Source organism: Tarenaya hassleriana, unplaced genomic scaffold (assembly GCF_000463585.1).
Source record: "Tarenaya hassleriana unplaced genomic scaffold, ASM46358v1 Cleome34, whole genome shotgun sequence".
Lineage (NCBI taxonomy): Eukaryota > Viridiplantae > Streptophyta > Magnoliopsida > Brassicales > Cleomaceae > Tarenaya > Tarenaya hassleriana.
In genome coordinates this window covers 482,626-501,099 of record NW_010966542.1, presented here as the reverse complement: position 1 = coordinate 501,099, position 18,474 = coordinate 482,626, and the positions used below count along the sequence as shown (strand labels likewise).

Sequence of the window (18,474 nt, the reverse complement as noted above, 5' to 3'; positions counted from 1 at the left end):
GAGAGAGAGAGAGAGAGAGAGAGAGAGAGAGAGAGAGAGAGAGAGAGAGAGAGAGAAGAAGAAGAAGAAAAAACCCAGAAACCCCTTCCCTGAAACAAATTATATCTGCTTAGTTTTAGCAACAAAATTTCCCTCTTTTAAAAAACAAAATCGGGAGTTCAGATTAGGTTTCCCCTAATAGTCTTTCTGGTAAGATCTTTTTCCCTCTCTCTGACAAAAACTGCTCAATAAAAAAAACACGAATCTCATGTAAGAGAGAACATTATCATCACGTACTCTCATTTATACCCATAGAACACACAGAGAGAGAGAGAGAGAGAGAGAGAGAGAGAGAGAGAGAGAGAGAGAGAGAGAGGGGGCTATGAGCCAAGACAAGATTTCTTCTTCAGTGGAAGTTTTTTTTTTCTTTTTTCTTGCAGAAAAACACAACCACCTCTCATGAAAGAAAGACGACAAAGGAAGGGGAGAGAGGGAGAAAAAAGTGGTCCAAAATAAAAGAGTAAAAAAAACATGTATATATTTCAATATCAATATTATTTATTATATCTCTAAATAATAATTGATGCCATTATTCACGTTCATGAGTGTGGGGTGATTCACTTGCAAAATCAATGGTAAAATAAAAATAATGCGGAGGGAATTTTGGACCGCATTAAATTCGTCAAAGCACAGTTATACATGTGATCCTAATTGAATATTGAAATAAATTACCTAACATATTCACGAAATTCGTTAATTAATTAAGTTTAACGACTTACCAAAAATGAATTATTTGAAGCAATGGTGTCAATAAACAAGCAACAATTTAATATATCAAAGAAAAACGGTGTGTGGGTTTCCAATATATATTACTACGAGTTAACAACAAAAGAGAGAATATTTCATAGATATAATCACTTCTTTCAATCAGATTCGAGCTCTCGTATATTTTCAATTTTGAATTTATAAATATATAATTTAGTTTAATTTATATAGTAGATAATAGTAGTATAAATTAATTCAATATTATGCTATCATGAGGTGTAAAATAAACAATGAAAGAACGAATTAATTTGTTTGTTAACCAAATCATAAATGTTTGTTTATTTGATCATAATTAATTGCATATATAAAAACATATAATTATATTTTTTTCATCAACGCGTCACTTAATATTTGATCAATATAATAATCTAGAAGCGATTAGTTCCTTTTATAATAATTTAACAAAAATTTTCCAACCTACAGATATATTGGAATCCAATGCTGAAACTTATCCTGAGAACATTAAAAAAAATTATTTTACTGTGATAAAATAATAATAACAATTTATTATTATATCATATTTAAGAGAGAGAGAGAGAAAAGAGAAATGGAACAGAAAGACAATTCGGTAACATGTCGTTTGGATGCTCCGAGAGAGGCAAACAGAGGAAGCCCAAAGACAACGTAGGCCACGTGGCACGTGTTCCAGTTGTGTGTGTTAGGGCACAATGTCTTGACATTACATTTTGCTCTGTTCGATTTTTAGATCTAAATTTATTATATTCCAACTTTCCATATTTCCATTATGTATGTACGTATCGGTACATTTTATACGGTTTTATATATTTTTTTATGAAATGGTTTTATATATTTTTATATGCTATATTATATTATTTTTTATATAATTTTTTTTATATAAACTATATTATATTATTTGAATTAAGTTTGAACTCAACTTATATATATATATAAGATTATAATTTTATCTCATTATTAATAATGTATGTAAACGAATGTATATTGTGCATGTGTTATCCTAATGAATCCATATTATATATATACGCGGTGCATGGCCGTTACATACAAATGAACTATATACATACATATATATGTATATATGTGTGTGTATGGCATTTAATAAATCACGACTTTACCATAAAATATATATATATATATATATATATATATATATATATACACACACAATGATGGATGGATGACCCTTTAATCTGTACACACGCATGCATGTGCATGTGCATGTGCATGTGTGTGTAGGAAGACCACACACAATTATAATCATAGCCTTTATGGAAAGGGTTCCATTAGTTGTTGTGATAATGAAGTCGAACCACCAAAAAGCTTTATCCGTTTGGTCTTTTTTTTTTCTTTATGCATGCATGTATGTATGTATGTATGTATGCATGTATGTATGTATGTATGTATGTATGTATGTATGTATGTATGTATGTATGTATGTATGTATGTATGATATTATGAAAAAGTAAACTATGATCATTAATTTTTCCAAGTGAGATGTGACGATGGAATATGTTGAACAATATGCTTTCCATCTACCACCAGATACTTGTTTGTATTTTTTGTTCTTTTACAAAATTTTAAATGCAAAATTCTATATTATATTATTAAATTTGTTTTTATTAATTAGGATAAGCATCATTGCCACGCGCAAAAAATAAAAGGCGCTTTAGAGGTTAATCATTAATTTTCCATCTGATTAATTACTAAATTAATCGATGGATTGTTTGTTTGACTGACGGTTCCGTGGTTAGCCGTACGGAAAGAAAATTTAGTCAAGTAAACCCCAAAAAGAATGGGGTAGCTATTTGGTTAAGAATATTAATATACATGAATAAATTAATTAATTGTAAAAACATATCTTTCGATTAGAGTTCATTTCCATTTGTTGTTTAATCAAATTAATTGAATTCAACTCCAATTTAACATAATTAACAATTAAAATAATCTATAGTCTCTAAAAAGGAACGATGAAAAAAATTGAATGAATATAATTTTTTTTAAAAAAAAATGGAAACCGAATTAATTATCTAGTTAATTAGACAACATATTTCACTTAATGACGTGCAATTAGATGGTACCACCTCTTACAAAGATTTGGAACGTCAATTCAAACAAGTGATACAAAATAATGATTCGGTCCAACTTTGAAATTACACGTCAGGAGAATTGTATTAAAGTAAGCTTTTCACAAGGCTTGAATTTTCAAACCAAATGTTTGACTCACGCCGAATTTCACATCAATTAATTCATGTAAAAAAAATATTTGGAATATTTTTTTTATATTTTCCGTGTAAAAAGAAAAAAGAGAGAGAAAACCACAAAGCCCAAATACCTAAATGATTGGCCCATTAGGCCCAGTAAAGCCTAAAAGATATGGGCCCAATAGACTTCGATTTCCTATTTATTCATGGATTTGTTCGATTTTATAAAAAAATTATAACAAAGTTAAAATCGAATGTCAATCGGTTTGTCTCGATGTTAGTATCGATTGGGTTCCAAATAATTTTATTATATATACACTAAACAATAACCAAACCTTGAAACTATATATGCATACATAAAATTTTGATAAAAGGCTGAAAATTGAGATTAAGGACGGATAATTTAGATTTTGATTCTAGTCAGTCCGGTATTTATCGAGTTATACAATATAAAATTTGTATCAAATTAAAACCGAATATTATTCGGTTCGATTTATATTTGGACCGGTTTAGAACTAAATTTATAATAATCCATACCTGGTACATATGGCAGGTCAATTCAATTAATTAATCAAGACAAAGCAAGCAAAGACATGGTTTTCTTTACACATGCTTTTATATATATATATATGTATATAAAAGTGCTTTTACAGGTGATAATATCCTGTTTTTATCTCTTAGTATACTACAATTATTAATATTTTTTTTTTACAATTTTAACCATCAGAGAATTAAGCATGGGAACTTCAAGCTTGTTTATTTTTTTTAAACCAAATTGTTCAAGAGACAAAACTTAGCTCATCGGCAACTGGAGTTGCAGAGGATCCTCCCTCCGTGGAAGAAGACGAAAGCTTCTCGCTTAGCTCCGCCAGTTCTGTACCCGCTTCGCATATGAATGCCGATGCCTGTCTCCCCGACAGCGTCGCCCCTTCCATACTGTCTATGTAATCCTACAAAAGAACAATGCCCCATTTTTTTTCCCCGGGTTTTAGCTTGGACGCAACCTTTTGTAGAAGAAGCTTGATCTTGTATGAACGAGAATGGGCCGATTCAAAAGGGTACATACCTGCTTTGTGTACGAACCCGCGAGGAAGAAGTTCTTTATGGGCGTCTTCTGATCGGGTCTGAATGGATCTTTGCCAGGTGCTTCTCGGTACAGAGACTGACCGAACTTGACAACCGATGACCAGACAACTTCTAGACTCCGGGATGACGGGAACAGCTCGGTCACCTGAAAAAACAGAGGACACAAAATATTCAAAATCCAAAAATCTTTTGATAGAATTTCTGTCCTGGTCGGGACATTACCAATCTTCTTACCTGTTTTGCCACTTTCTCAATGATCTTGTCGTTCGTTAATGGCATGTAAGGATCACCAGGGGTTAGAACGCACCTGAAACAAGATTCTTTACTTCAAAAACCTCTGACAAAAAAGCCGATAAACCCGAGAATTTTTACACTCAGCAGAACCGTTTCAGATGGGGATTCATTCAAAAGAACAAGAGGGAGAAGGGTTTCTTTCTCTTACTGGAGCAAAGAGCCTTGTCCTTCAATGTAATAATCGGCCGGTGACGTGAGTGCAAGATCAGCAAAGCATGAGAAATCGGCATCGGGTGTGTATAGAAGGTTATCTAATCCGACGGCTTGTTTCAGCTGCCTATAATTTCATAAAACAAGTAAAAGACACCAAGTAAAGAAGAAAGTTCCGAACTATTCATCATCATCATCATCTTGCACAGATCAGATAATTTTGGGTTTTACAGATATCAACCTTGCGAGTTGAATATCTTGTAACTCAGTGACCCAACCATTGTATCTAAGTTGTACTGTGATGACAGGTACTCCCTCAAGTTCGTATATATCGTTGAAAAATCGAGATTCACGCCATTGGCTCGGTAGCAGTCTTTTGATTCCGGGAACATCACAAGCTGAAATAAAAGGATTATTCAGCAAAATTTAATATTGAGTGATAACTCAAACTATTTTAGACAGATATTTACCTGCAACATATGCATCGGCTTTCAAAATTTTCTTGTTAGTAGCCTGGAACAAATGAAAATCGAAGTATGAACATTCAATGGCATCATATAAAACACAAAATTTTCTTTGATTGTCCATAATGGGATATATATACACACACACATGTGTGTGTGTGTGTGCATGTGTTGGTCTACATGTATATGCAAGGAATCTTTTAAAAAAACATCAGAAAAAGCTTTGAACTTCTTAAACATGGATCAAATCATCACCTATTGATTCACTCTGGTCTTGAAAGTTTTGTATGCATTCAGTTCAGTAAAATAGTCAAAGTCCCCAAAACAAAAGCCTTGAAACATTTTTTTTCCCAGGTTAAGCTTTTAAAACTTCATAAGGTGCTTCGGATTTTGCTAACCCTGATAATAAAACCGAAAGCAGAACATTAAATCCAATATGATGAATTATCAGTAGTTATTCACCTTAGACATTGCAAGCCCTGTGACGTATGTTTCTCCATCGGCTGTTCTATCATAAAGTATTTCCCTGCATCCCCACCTTAAATGGAACCTGCCACCCCTATCTGTGATATATTGCCTGATCGGGCCGCTCAAATAAACGTCGGGCGAACCCTTGAGCATACGTAACAGAGAAGCTTCGGTCTTTGTAGCGAACAAGGAGAATATCGTGAGCATACATCGAGCGCTGATATTATCGCAGTCTATGAAACCAAGAGCATAAGCAACAGGATCCCACATCCTCTGGATACTCGCCCGTGTTCCGCCTTTTGACAAGAACCAATCTGAGAAGCTTATCTGAAATGTATTAGAACAAAGTTTTTTTTTAATTAAAAGGATATATAAAAGTATTTGTATATAAATGAAAGAACAGAGGTTATCATTCTTTACGCTGTCCAGATCTCTTATGTCTCTCATCGCTCCATCGGGGTCAACAAGGGCCTTAACAACCGGGCTTAGTGCAAGAGCCAATGAGTTCCTCAGTTTGTCATAAGGCTGTTCTTGAAATTCATTCAAAAGAACGTATATTTTTAAAGCATGACAGCCAAGAAAGGATAAGGTGGAGCCAACTTTATCTTGTTTCATATAAGCACAAAATTACCCATAAACCGTTTTATGCAGAATCTGGTCATATAGGAATATGCAATCGAGAACCAAGTGTAAGGGCATCGAATAGACTGAGGTCTAAAGCTTAGATGCTCTTGGGTTTCTTTTAAAACAGATGAACAAGGCCAACAGTGGACAGAGAATACAGGAACGTAACAAATACCTTCAGTTGATTGGTGACCAAAAATGCACGAATTCCGTGTATCGGAGCTCCAACAGGAAACCGGAAATCGAGCTCTAAAATCATATGCACATCTCAGCACACTGAAACCCTAAAATCGATTATATAAACGAGATAACGATTGAGCTGTACCTCCGATTTCACCCCCTTTGTTGACAAATGTATGAGTATGGTCCTTCACGAGAAGGTTTTTCTCAGCACCCACCTGTAAGCGACCATATCAAGACAGTGAATATTGCACAGCACTTCTTATACAATTTATTCGCAGGTGATCAAAATCGAGTCAGTGTGGTTTCATAAGCAACACCTTTTTCATCAAACGGAAGAGATTGTTGTAGCAGCCAAAGAAAACATGTAGCCCCATTTCGATGTGGTTGCCACGCCTATCTACAAAAGAGCCGACTTTGCCACCAATGAAAGGCCTTGACTCATATATATCCACCTAAAATAAAATTAAGAAAAAAACAACCATGTAAGCATATAAACAGAATCCCATAAATTTTGACAAGAATGGATACAAATCTTAACCAAAAGCATAATCTAAAACATTGTATCTCGGAGAAGAAAAGAGGCATAGAACAAGGAAAAGTGAAATGAACACCTCGTGACCTTGATCCAGTAGCTCTACGGCAGTTGACATGCCTGCGAGTCCAGCTCCTATGATAGCCACCTTCAGCTTTGGCCCCTTGTACGGTTCTGGCTCCGGTGGAAATAACCCCTTTGGAGCTGCAATCATTGCCAATGCATTGAACAAGAACAATATGATAAGGCCAAAGATAATAATATTAACACCATAGTTAATCGAATTCTTAGTATGCTTAACAATAAATACAAAGGCTTCTTAGGGTAAAACCTCGGCCAAAACCCGATATCCAATTCAATTCTAGGGGCCGTTGATCTATCAAATACTACCTCTCAAGGACTAACTAAATGGATGATAAATCAACCAAAAAGCTATGCGCTGAAAATTCATCTCCAATAACTTTACAAACCAAAGGTGAACGAACCAAGGAACAAAGGAAAAGCTTTGTCCATGCAGAAACTCGATTGAAGCACCATTTTCGAGTAATTTTCCTGCCAATGATGATTCTAGTAGAGGTAAACCACAGACACGTTGCTCTCCATATCAAAATTCAGAATCCAGAATTTATCCAAAACCCCTGAAAGGAAGTGTTCATCTCCTGAATTCAGCAGATTGGGCTCTACCATAGTTGCTGAACACCCAAAAAAACTTTACAGAAATCCCCAAAAAAGGCAATTTATAAACGCCCTAAAGCTGAGCCACCAAAGCAAGATATGCAAACTACGCCAGTATTCAGATGAAACCCACAATTTTTCTGGGGCGAAGAGAAGAAATTTCCAAACACCCAGGCTCCAAATCATCCAAAGGAGTCGACTGGCTGCAACAGAGAGAAGAAGAAACCCGATTTTCATTACCGTTAACGCTCATGTCGGAAACATCAGTGTCCAGAGAAGAACGAAGGCAGAATCTCCGAGCCTTCAATGGAGGAACAGAGAGCAGCCCAGTAGCCGAAGCTGCAGCGAAAACGATGGAAGAAGCCATAACCAAGCAACCAAGAGATAAGAGCCGAAGTTTAGTGGGTTTTCTATCTACACACAAAAAATAAAAGGGAGGAAGAAGCAACGAGCGATGAAAAAATGTCGTGGGATTTGTGCTTTCGGCACACTTTGTGTTTGGAGTTTCAGTTAGGCGCAAAAATAATTAGAAAATATATCCATAGTTTACGCTTTTTTTTTGTAATATCGGATATATATATATTATATATATATATAATAATTTTATTGCTGATATGTGATTATTGATATCTGAAATGTTGGAGGATATTTAGCCCATTATAAGATCGTGGACCGACCATTACCAAACCACCGAGGAGAGAAAAAGGATCCATTATCACCAAAAGGACATTTTTTTTTTATAAATAAAATTATAATTAATTTTAACTCTATAACAAAAACATGAGAAATTGAGAGAGTAATTTTTAAGATTATTTTAGTGTATATGTTTTATTTTAGTCAGCAATCGTTTTAAAAATAAGAAAAACGATATTATCTCAGTGTTGAAAATTTTCAAAATATTTTAATCTATTCTCGTGCATATACATGTATATAGTAATTTGTGTACAACAAATTAAATTTTTCTTGACTTTTTGAAAATTATTAATGGAGTTTGTAAACTAAATTTAGAAACTTAGTGGGTCGAAGCTTTTGGGCCTTATTTTTTATTTGGGCTATAAATACTAATGAACCAGACCCATACCGACCAAACGCGGATTTCAGCGATTGTTGATCGCGTTCTGCGGAAGCGATTTACACCGACGCCCCCAATAAAATATATTTTTTTCTTAAAAACATTTTCGGTATTTACATATCTTGATAAGGATATAAATTTCATCATCCAAAATTAAATTGAAAATTGAAAAAAAAAAACATAAATGAGCGAAGAAGACTTTGGAATCACAAACAATCACACAGCAAACCAACACATGTAGTAATAATTGACTAGACTTCAGACCAGTCACAGTCGTGATTTTGAAATTATATTATTCGTAACGTCTATTTGATTTCACTCCCCATTTTTTTTGCAATAAGTTTTATTTTATTTTACTCTAAAAAAAATATTTCAAGTCAATCGACAAGTTCTTGATAATGTTTATCATATATTTGCAAAAATGGAAAAAAAAAAGAATAAATTCGAAACAAATACAACCCGGTACATTCACATTTAACCGGACAATCGATTCAGACTTGCGTCTAATAACGATAACAACATGAAAAAACAATAACAACAACAATAATAATAATAATAAAAATGAAAATAAAACTTTACTTTAAAAAATAATGAAAATGAAAAAAAAAACGAGGCAAAATAATACGGGACCGATGATTGCGTTAAGACTGGTCGGTCCAATCACGGAGTTAAATGTGATTTTACAATATTGATAGGAAAATATTTTGATTTATACAACAAATATATAGTAAGAATAATAAATTATGATATATCCGAAATGTGTGGCAGCATAAGTCACAAGCTGTCGTTTAAGATTGTCGTGTAAACCACCACCTACGTGCACCAATCTTATCCGTCACAAAAAAACCAGGGAGGGATAATATTTAGAAATTTAGTTATTTTTATTTAATTTATTATATTGTTATTAAAAAGGTTCTTATTTTTGAATTTGTCTTTTTTTCCAGTCCGATTTTCAAATTATTTTTACATTCTAGTTTTTTCTAACGAATGTATATTTTTATTATAATTTATTTAGATTTATATTTGACTCGTTTGAGTATTTTTTTTTTTATTTGGAAACCATATCGACCGCTTATATTTTTATTACAATATTGTATGTCTTATAATATGTATATATATAATATATATGAGATAAATACGTAAAAAGCCCAAAAATACAAAGAATGATGGGCCCAATATTGGGCTGGAACGCATGACAACCACTCATCGACAAGCACACGTGAAGACCATTTCCTTTCGAATACACACCAATTTTATAACCAAATCATTTTTTTTTTCACAATTATTTTCGCATTAAATTTCAAGTTGTCACAAAATCATAATACAAAGTATTCTATTAATTAATAGAAACTCAAAAATAAACAATACTGCAAATATAATTTCTTATATATATATATATATATATATAATCAAGGTGAACATTTTGATTTCGATTCAATTTTATTCAAATTTGATTTTTTTTTCGCTTTTAGAAAATTTTTATCCATTTTGATTTGTAATAAAATTGGTTATTTAAAAAATACATTGTTTGATATATTTATTTCGAATTCGGTTTATCGATTATCATATTATTATATTTTTATATCAAATTCATCTTTGTTTTGAAACGTTAGAAAATTTGTTACGTAAAAAGAGGCTGCAAACATTTGTCAGACAAATGGATTGCTAAAATAATCATTTTGCAATATCCGGATCCAATCAAATAACGCATCTTTACAAAAATATATATGTTATATAAAAAAAATATATAATTTCATTGCCTGAAATATTTTTATTGATCTCTTTGTTTCTAGTGATATGATGAATTCTTATGCTTGAAGCATAAGTTCTGAACCATTCGACATCGAAAACCCTAAACTTAGAAACGAAATATTAATAACTATTATCAATTTATTATATTTTGACCACCAACAATTTATATAATTAACGACCGATATTGTTTTTTTAATTATTTATTTACACCATTTGTTTCACTATTGTATGTGATTGTAATGAACATAAAGATTATCGGACGTTGTTTATTGACGAATACTAATGTATTACATTATATTTTGGTCGTTTTCTTTGAAATAAATACTAAGATGTTGATATATTCAATTACTAGCATAAAATTTATTTGTTTTATACGAGATATGCCATATTTTATTATATATATATATATATATATATATATATATATTTTTATAAAAACTGTTTATCTTTATTAAACACATAAATTTACATAGCGCTCTGCAATTTCAATAGTAAGTGGTGTCCATATATATATATATATATTATAATGGGCATCCAGATTCCAAATATCAGAGAACCATTTAACTATTTCTGTACACGTCGACAATAATCAACTTCTTGGGGTTGTATTTGGTTTTTATAAAAACTGTTTATCTTTATTAAACACATAAATTTACATAGCGCTCTGCAATTTCAATAGTAAGTGGTGTCCATATATATATATATATATATTATAATGGGCATCCAGATTCCAAATATCAGAGAACCATTTAACTATTTCTGTACACGTCGTGCTTGCATTTTCCCAACACTTTAACGCAATATCGTTGTAAAATCCTATATTTATTTTTTTTATTAAAGTTTTTATTTTAATTATCATTATTTAATTTTTATCTTAAATTATCAAATAAAAAAATAATAAATTCTTGGCTATTAAAATAGCTATCTAACTTTCTCGTCACGTTTTCTTTTAAACAATGAATATATTTTTTTTTACACCGTGAGATGTCATTTTCTTTCAAAGCATGCTTCATTTTCCCGAATTAATTATAGTTTGTTCATCCCCTAATTCATTAAATTTTTATTTTTATGTGAAACCTTTTTTGTTTGTCTCGTTCGAGTGATGGACTAGCACACATTCCCTTCGATTAGCTTCGAACCCCCCCCCCCCCTCTCTCTCTCTCTCTCTCTCTCTGAAAAAAGAAGATTATTGGTTAATGGATTTGCCTGCAGAACACGGATCAAATTGAGAAAATAGAGGTCGACGTTGAAGATTTTTCGAAGCATTTCTGAGTTGGGTCTTCTCGTTTTTGGATGAAATTCATCAGTTTCAGGTAAATTCTGTACATTCATTTTGGTTCTCTTAATTCTCTTACACCATCCGTTACTGTATTTCTCTGTCTGATGGCAAATTTGCTGTGTCTGATCTTTAGGGTCGAGCACTTGGCCACCCACCCCGTGTTTGTCGAAAAGCCGGAGAGAGAGGGTGGAATTGAAAGTTCCCAGGAATGAGGGATTTTCCTTCTTGTTTTGGTGAAAATGGCGTTCAAATTGCGGATTCTTCGTCTTCGAATGCCGGAAAAAACGCACAGAACCTGGTAACTTGCATCTACAAGTGCCGCATTCGAGGCAGTACTTGCTTGATCACTGTCACGTGGACTAAGAATCTGATGGGTCAAGGCCTGACAGTGGGAGTTGACGATTCATGCAACCAAACTCTGTGTAAAGTCGAGATCAAGCCATGGCTGTTCACCAAACGAAAAGGGTCGAAGAGCCTAGAGGCATATTCCCGTAAAGTCGATGTCTTTTGGGATCTCTCGGCCGCAAAATTCGGATCCGGATCCGAACCATTAGGAGGGTTCTACGTGGGAGTTGCCGTGGACAAAGAAACAGTCCTCCTCCTTGGCGATATGAACAAAGAAGCTTCCAAGAAGATGAAGATGAATCCGACAGTCACACCTTCATCTCCAAATGCATCGCTCATTGCCAAGAAAGAGCACGTGTTCGGAAAGAGAGCGTTCGCAACAAAGGCGCCGTTTTCCGGTGACGGAAAAAGACATGATCTCGTGATTGAGTGCGACACAAGTGTAAGCGATCCCTGCCTCATAGTTCGCGTGGATGGGAAGACGATGATGACGGTGAAGCGGATAAAGTGGAAATTCCGAGGGAACAACACGATAATGGTGGATAGAATGGAAGTGGAAGTCCTATGGGATGTGCATAGTTGGCTCTTTGGTATGCCTTCGACAGGGAATAGCGCTGTGTTTATGTTCAGGACATGTCAATCTGCCGAGAAGACGAAGGCGTCGTCTTTCTTTTCGGACACCAAATCTCAAAGTCTTGGGTTTTCATTGGCGTTGTATGCTTGGAAGAACGAGTAGAGAAGACAGTGGGTTTATTTTTTACATTTCCTTTTGTGTGCTGCTAACAGAAAAGAGTCAAAAGTGACGGGTGATTTTTGTCAACGTTTGTTGTTTCTGTCATATATATATATATATATATAAAATCAAAGGTGGTTCTCCTATGCATTGTATTTCACTACATTGATATGATCCTTCCTATACCAAGGGTATAAAAAAAATTGAATAATTTAGAGTATCTGAAAAACTTAAGTTACATATAGAAGAAACATGTTTGTATCCTGAATTTTGTCACAGTTGGGGCATGTAATGCACCAGGACATTGGATTATCAAAAAAAAAATGTATGTAAAATCTATGTAATTTTGTCATATAGCTGACCATCAGCGAAGAGATTAGTGTGCAACTTAGTCCAGAACATTCGATTATCCAAAAAAAATGTATCTTGTGTATGAGTGTATCTATATGGACAGTATGTTACTGATAGGATATCAAGAGGAGCCAAAAGAAGGGTCATGGGCATAAAGGAAACAAGAGTAACAGGGAAAGAAGATCTGCAGAAGGTGGAGCAATTGATGGAGGTCTGGTTACGTGAGGGATGATGGAGCAATGTACCAATACATTTTATATGTGGGTATATCCTCTTGGGTATTAGGGTTTATGCTTTTGCGCCTTTGAATGTGTAAGGAGAGGGGTGAGAGAGAAGCTCACAATAATCAACTTCTTGGGGTTGTATTTGGTTTTCTGGAAATCGGTTCTTGTTCCGTTACTGAAACCTTATCAGTTAATGATATTTCATTGTTTTGTGAGTTGTTTTACAGTTGCACTTTGATCGGTTCTTCCATCTTCTTGTTACTGTGTAAGAAGAAAAGTTCGAATTCCCCATCACTTGTATTAATTACGGAAAATACACGTCACTAAGCTTAGTACTGTACGAATTTAGAGTAAATTTCTCGTGACGAAAAGTGATGCCGACGTAATAACAAAACAAATATCATTGGACGCTAAGTCATGGGAAAACTCTCTCGGACCCAAAAAACGACTATTAAAGAAAAACAACATTACATTTGTTTTTCCAAACAGAGCAGAAAACGCGAAACTCTCTAGGCTCCGATGACTTCCGTCGGTTCCTCGGCCATGGTTTCGTCGGCTGGCCTCTCTACCTTCACTCCGACATCCTCAGAGTAATCGCCGTGAACCTAATAACAGAACACACAATTGTCGGATTTATATTCTGTCTCAAGTCTCAGAATCTATAAACTTAAAACGCTTCGGATTTGATTGATTGATTGTTGTTACCTCCATGAGTTTGCCGAGGTCGAATTTAGGAGCTTTGAGGATCTTGACTTTACGGATGAACACGTTCTGAAGAGGGTAGATGCTTTGTGTCGCCTTCTCAATCTCTCTACCGATTGCCTCAGGAATGAACTTGGCCACGAGCTCCTTTAGATCACACGACGAAGCTTCCTTCACCATGATTTCCCTCATCTTCCTCCTGATCTGTATATTTTTCATGATTCATGGTAAGCCCACTTGTTGAATGAGGTTTTGAAAAGCGAAGGTTGTCTCTATACACGAGTATATATATACCTGACGGATCTGGCTGGACTGAGCGTAGCAAGTTCGTTTGACCTGGTTAGCACGTCTCTTGGTGAAGGCAATGCAGAACAACCTCAGGGTATAGTTGTCGGTGGTTTTGACATCGACATGAGCTTCGATCAGAGTCTGCCATTTGCGTACCAAAGACCTGAGCTTGTCGGTTGTGAAATCCATTCCCTTCAGATAACACATACAGCGAACAACACTTAGTGTTTACCCCTCAAACAGACCTTCCCAAGTTGTATACAAGTTTTGAGTCAGAACTTTTACCCAGAAGTTAGTGAGCACATTCCTGCCCTGAACATCCTCGGCTCTGAGACGGATCTTCCTGTAAGCGTTATCCTCATCACCTTGAAGATCAGCAAGGGATATCTCAAAAACCCTATGTTTTAGTCCTTCAGAGGCAATCTGATAAGATTACGAAACACACCCACGCAATTAGATATACTAACAGTAGTAGAGAAAAATCAGGCCGCGAAGTAGATAAAACTGCAGAAAAGATATGTTGTGGGAGCAATTGCTCTTAGCAATAAAACACTAACCACATTGGTACTCTAGAGAGATGAACATTGTGTCAATCTACAATGTTCTAAATCATTCCAATTAACAGTACCTATTTTTCTGCCCAAATATAAATGCAGTGCAATTTCAGATCGTCTGATGACTGTAAGCTAAACATCATGGATCGGATACTATGATAAGGATTGAACTCGTAAGAAAGCCTTTTGTCACGGTTCAGGAAGTTACCTTGGTACCTTGCGTTCTAGAAACAAGGGTCTTTCCGACATTCCTCACACTGAAAACTGAGGGAGCCTTGACGTCATACCAATCCTTCTTAGAGAAAGGATCGACTCTGCGTTATCGACACGGACATCAGCAACAAAATGTGGCATCAGGCAAGGTTGAAACAGCTTGTAAACATTCAAGTTCAGGAACATGCAATTAGATGTATACATAAGCATACAACCAGTACGGATAAATGTATATCGAAAATCAGAAACCGTTCTCAAACATTTACTTACATCTTCTTCTTTCCTCCCTTCCTACCCTTGGATATTCTCTTGTTCTTCCTGAAACACGGGATGAACCGGATTAGGATCACACAATTTTTGAAGCTAGAGACAATACACCTCCACACGTCAATATAACATCGATATACGCCGGTACATTCTCCGAGAAACAAGCGAAGAAGAGATAAGAGTACCCGACTGCCATGGTTGGAGATCTTCAGGTGGTTGTAGCGGCGTCTACGACCAGAGGAGGAGGAGGAGGAGGAGAAGAAGAAGCCGCAAGAGCTACTTATACAAACCCTAATTTTTCGAGTACGTGCAGCTTCTGAGGATTTTATACCAAGGAATTCCTAGGGTTTGATTCGGCCCGTGTCAAATTACCGGAAAACCATTGATTGCCACGTCATCAATTCGTGTTGGGCTGCCATGTCATCAGATATGATGGGCTTTGAGCTCAAAACTACTTATGGTTACGGCCCATGTATTTTCATCTGATTTTTTAACCATCCATTCTCTTATAAAATAGAATTTCGAGAAATAGCTAAATATGATCTTTCATTGAAAATTGAATAGTAAAGTTTAAATTATATTTCTTCTTGTCCCAAACAAAAATAGAAACTCATGATTTATTAAATATCAATATAAAGTTCACATGTGATATGAATAACATGCACGTATATACTAGGATGGATGCGAATTTAGGGTTGAAGGTTTGAAACTCGATTCGAATCTTTTTAGACCGGGCTCAATTCTTGGTTCAGACCCAATTTAAACCGGTCCAAAAGTTCAATCTGATTCGGTTCGATCTAAACCCGAAAACCTCCCCTGACCCGATTGACACCCCTAGTATACAGTGCCCACATAGTTAAAAAAAAACACAACAAGAAACAAAAAAATATGAAATCTTAAAGCAACAATTCAATTTAAAAAAAAAAAAAGAAATAAATCAGCGGAGTGGCTTATGTTCATACAGTCTATTCAGAGAACAACAAATAATAATACAGTCAATAATTTTAAGACATTTAAAAATTTAAAGGAAGAAAAAAAGAGCAACCTGACACTAACTTAAAACTAGAAACACCAAAAATGTTTATGTTTGTGGAAACCTTCATGAAAGAAAAAAACACTTGCAAGACCAAAGCTGCAGATGAACACCACTCCACCAGTCAGCCTCCTTGTGAGTTCTGTTCCACACAGAACCCCACGGCCACCGACCCAACTAGCATTCGCGACTGCGTTTCTCAAACAATAAACGGCTTTTTAAGATCAAAGTTTCAAGCTTCGCAAAGCGGAGGAGAGGAGCTGAAGCTTAGCCGGAGAGTTTTGCTTGAACTCCTTCTCAAGTGCAGATGCAGCCAGAGACTGCAGCTCAGGCGCCACCATGTCTCTGTCCTCTTTATTCCTGCCCTTTGATAGCTGAGAAATGGCAGAGGCACACTGAAGGTATAATAAATGGTAATCCTCCATGTCAGGCTCAATACCAAAGAGGACAAGATGATGAAAAACCCGATATAAAAGAGGAGATTAGGGTTCTTTACCAAGCAGATCCCGAATAGGGCTCTGTTGTTTCTGCCGCCCGTCAAGTCTATGGTGGCCGCGTAGTATTTTCTTGCAGCGATAAGGTTCTCTACCCCGCCGATTGTGTAGAGTGATAACTCCTAATTCTCTCTATATTTCCTGGACGTTTCTATAGGATTTAGACGAGGATCATGTGCATTTATAGGAATTCTAGGCGTATTAGGACACAAAACCCGGTTGTGCTCTAGTTTTGCAGAGTTACAGGTTTCGGAGGTGATTGGAACCGAAAAGGAACTATTTGGAGCGTTAAAGGAGATGTCCGGATGAGGTACTCATGTTGCAACGTCGATAACTTTCTCCACAGAAGTCCAAATCGCACGAAACTTCTACCATTGGAAAAAGGACTTCAAGAGCTTCGCGTAGACACCAAAATCGCGTAAATCCGACACCGGAGCAGAAAGTTATGAGCGAAATCGTGAAGATCAAAAGTTCGACTTGACTCGGCCGAGTCAGAACTTGACTCGGTCCGAGTCAAAACCCGGAAAAAGACCTAATTCGAGTTTTCCTAATTCTGGTGGGAGAAGGACTTTGGGAGCGCCGCCTAGGGTCTATAAAACATGCCTTCAGACGTCCAAGAGGAGGATACAACCTTGAGACAGACTTTATACACACTTTGGAGAGCTTTGGTGAGAGAAATAAGAGTTTTACGGGATTCCGGGAAGAAGAAGGAGAGTTGGAACGTGAAGATCGCTTGCTGTCGACATGAGTCTCTCTTCTCCCTCTTTTCTTTCTGTTTCTAGTTTTGCTCAGTGTTTTTCCATGAACCGTGAGTACATCCACGGCTGTGGGTTAGGGATTCGTTTGTGTTTTGGGTATGTTTGAACCCTAACTTGGTTGCGATTTGGATTTGTTTCGGTTTTATCGATTTGTGCTTTATTCGATTGGTGTTTGCTGACCCCTTGGCCAATTATTTCAGATTATGAACTACATAGGAATATGGGTTTAGTTTCAGATCAAAATCGATAGAATAGATCGTATTATTCACATAGGAATATGGTTTGATCGATCTAAGATTGATGATGGTGTTCTTCATGCATCTAGTTTGATAAATCACATAGGGATATGGATTTAGAGAACTTTAGATAGTGAGTTATATGCCGGGAGGTGATTTCTCTATTTTTGTTGCTTGAAGATTCCCGAATACAGATTCAATATCGTAATTCTCGCATGCTTAGCATATACCCATACACGCGAATACGGTCCCGACACCTACAGTCATCTTTGCTTGATAGTTACACCTTTTTATTTGCTTTCTTATTTTAGTTATTTTAGATTCCACATACTTCCACCATCACTTCTACTTGCTTGCTTTGATTTAGTCTCGATTAGGATTTAGATTTAGCTACCGGTCCTTGCGTTCGACCCCGTGTTACGACGATCCGTATCCTTGCAGTGAGTTGTGAATGGGGTTATAGATTTTAGACTCGGTACACACGTATCAAGGTCCACGACCAAGTCATCATCGAGCCTCATTCTCATGCGCTCAAGTTCCTCAATATGAGCTCTCATGTTGAGGACGTGGGTGTTGACAGAGCTACCTCTCGGCATCTCCCTCTTCACCAGAGCTTTTAGCGTCTTGTACTTTTCAGTACGCGCTAGCTCCTGACATGGTCTTGAGCTATTCGATCATATCAAACACGCTCTTCTCATGACTTGAATCTCATA

General features: G+C 35.8%; 4 protein-coding genes and 1 long non-coding RNA gene across 5 annotated transcripts in view; 1 reads left to right on the top strand and 4 right to left on the bottom strand.

Moving 5' to 3' along the window:
• Positions 1 to 342, bottom strand: part of LOC104821686 (serine/threonine-protein kinase WNK1-like) — a 3,929-nt gene extending 3,587 nt beyond the window's left edge. The window contains exon 1 of the mRNA XM_010552636.2: positions 34 to 342. The gene's annotated coding sequence lies outside the window, so the exon portion shown is untranslated. The remainder of the gene's footprint in view (positions 1 to 33) is intronic.
• Positions 343 to 3,684: 3,342 nt separating this feature from the next.
• On the bottom strand, positions 3,685 to 7,960 carry LOC104821685 (zeta-carotene desaturase, chloroplastic/chromoplastic). Its single transcript, XM_010552635.2, has 13 exons — positions 7,701 to 7,960; positions 6,865 to 6,989; positions 6,571 to 6,705; positions 6,396 to 6,468; positions 6,246 to 6,319; positions 5,867 to 5,971; positions 5,441 to 5,773; positions 4,985 to 5,027; positions 4,756 to 4,912; positions 4,513 to 4,641; positions 4,305 to 4,377; positions 4,051 to 4,215; positions 3,685 to 3,934 (listed from the first exon to the last, which is right to left on the bottom strand). Exons 1-13 carry the CDS (start codon positions 7,825 to 7,827, stop codon positions 3,764 to 3,766), a joined length of 1,710 nt encoding a protein of 569 aa, XP_010550937.1. The 5' UTR covers positions 7,828 to 7,960; the 3' UTR covers positions 3,685 to 3,763.
• Positions 7,961 to 11,377: 3,417 nt separating this feature from the next.
• Positions 11,378 to 12,787, top strand: LOC104821683. Its single transcript, XM_010552634.2, has 2 exons — positions 11,378 to 11,597; positions 11,697 to 12,787. Exon 2 carries the CDS (start codon positions 11,772 to 11,774, stop codon positions 12,642 to 12,644), a length of 873 nt encoding a protein of 290 aa, XP_010550936.1. The 5' UTR covers positions 11,378 to 11,597; positions 11,697 to 11,771; the 3' UTR covers positions 12,645 to 12,787.
• Positions 12,788 to 13,540: 753 nt separating this feature from the next.
• On the bottom strand, positions 13,541 to 15,539 carry LOC104821682 (40S ribosomal protein S3a-2-like). Its single transcript, XM_010552633.1, has 7 exons — positions 15,426 to 15,539; positions 15,244 to 15,291; positions 14,969 to 15,074; positions 14,492 to 14,629; positions 14,213 to 14,398; positions 13,922 to 14,122; positions 13,541 to 13,821 (listed from the first exon to the last, which is right to left on the bottom strand). Exons 1-7 carry the CDS (start codon positions 15,434 to 15,436, stop codon positions 13,726 to 13,728), a joined length of 786 nt encoding a protein of 261 aa, XP_010550935.1. The 5' UTR covers positions 15,437 to 15,539; the 3' UTR covers positions 13,541 to 13,725.
• Positions 15,540 to 16,125: 586 nt separating this feature from the next.
• Positions 16,126 to 17,384, bottom strand: LOC104821681. The gene is made up of 2 exons (XR_773111.2): positions 16,770 to 17,384; positions 16,126 to 16,668 (listed from the first exon to the last, which is right to left on the bottom strand). It is a non-coding gene; the product is annotated as an uncharacterized LOC104821681 (long non-coding RNA).
• Between the last annotated feature and the right edge of the window lie 1,090 nt (positions 17,385 to 18,474).

Coding starts and splice junctions, on each gene's coding strand:
- LOC104821685 (XM_010552635.2), bottom strand. CDS start 7,827: ATGGCTTCTTCCATCGTTTTCGCTGCAGCTTCGGCTACTGGGCTGCTC. Junction 6,469..6,570: donor TCTTCCGTTTGATGAAAAAG/GTGTTGCTTATG, acceptor GGTCGCTTACAG/GTGGGTGCTGAGAAAAACCT. Junction 4,913..4,984: donor AGCCGATGCATATGTTGCAG/GTAAATATCTGT, acceptor CTTTTATTTCAG/CTTGTGATGTTCCCGGAATC.
- LOC104821683 (XM_010552634.2), top strand. CDS start 11,772: ATGAGGGATTTTCCTTCTTGTTTTGGTGAAAATGGCGTTCAAATTGCG.
- LOC104821682 (XM_010552633.1), bottom strand. Junction 14,399..14,491: donor ATGTGCTCACTAACTTCTGG/GTAAAAGTTCTG, acceptor TGTTATCTGAAG/GGAATGGATTTCACAACCGA. Junction 13,822..13,921: donor ACCTCGGCAAACTCATGGAG/GTAACAACAATC, acceptor TTCTGTTATTAG/GTTCACGGCGATTACTCTGA.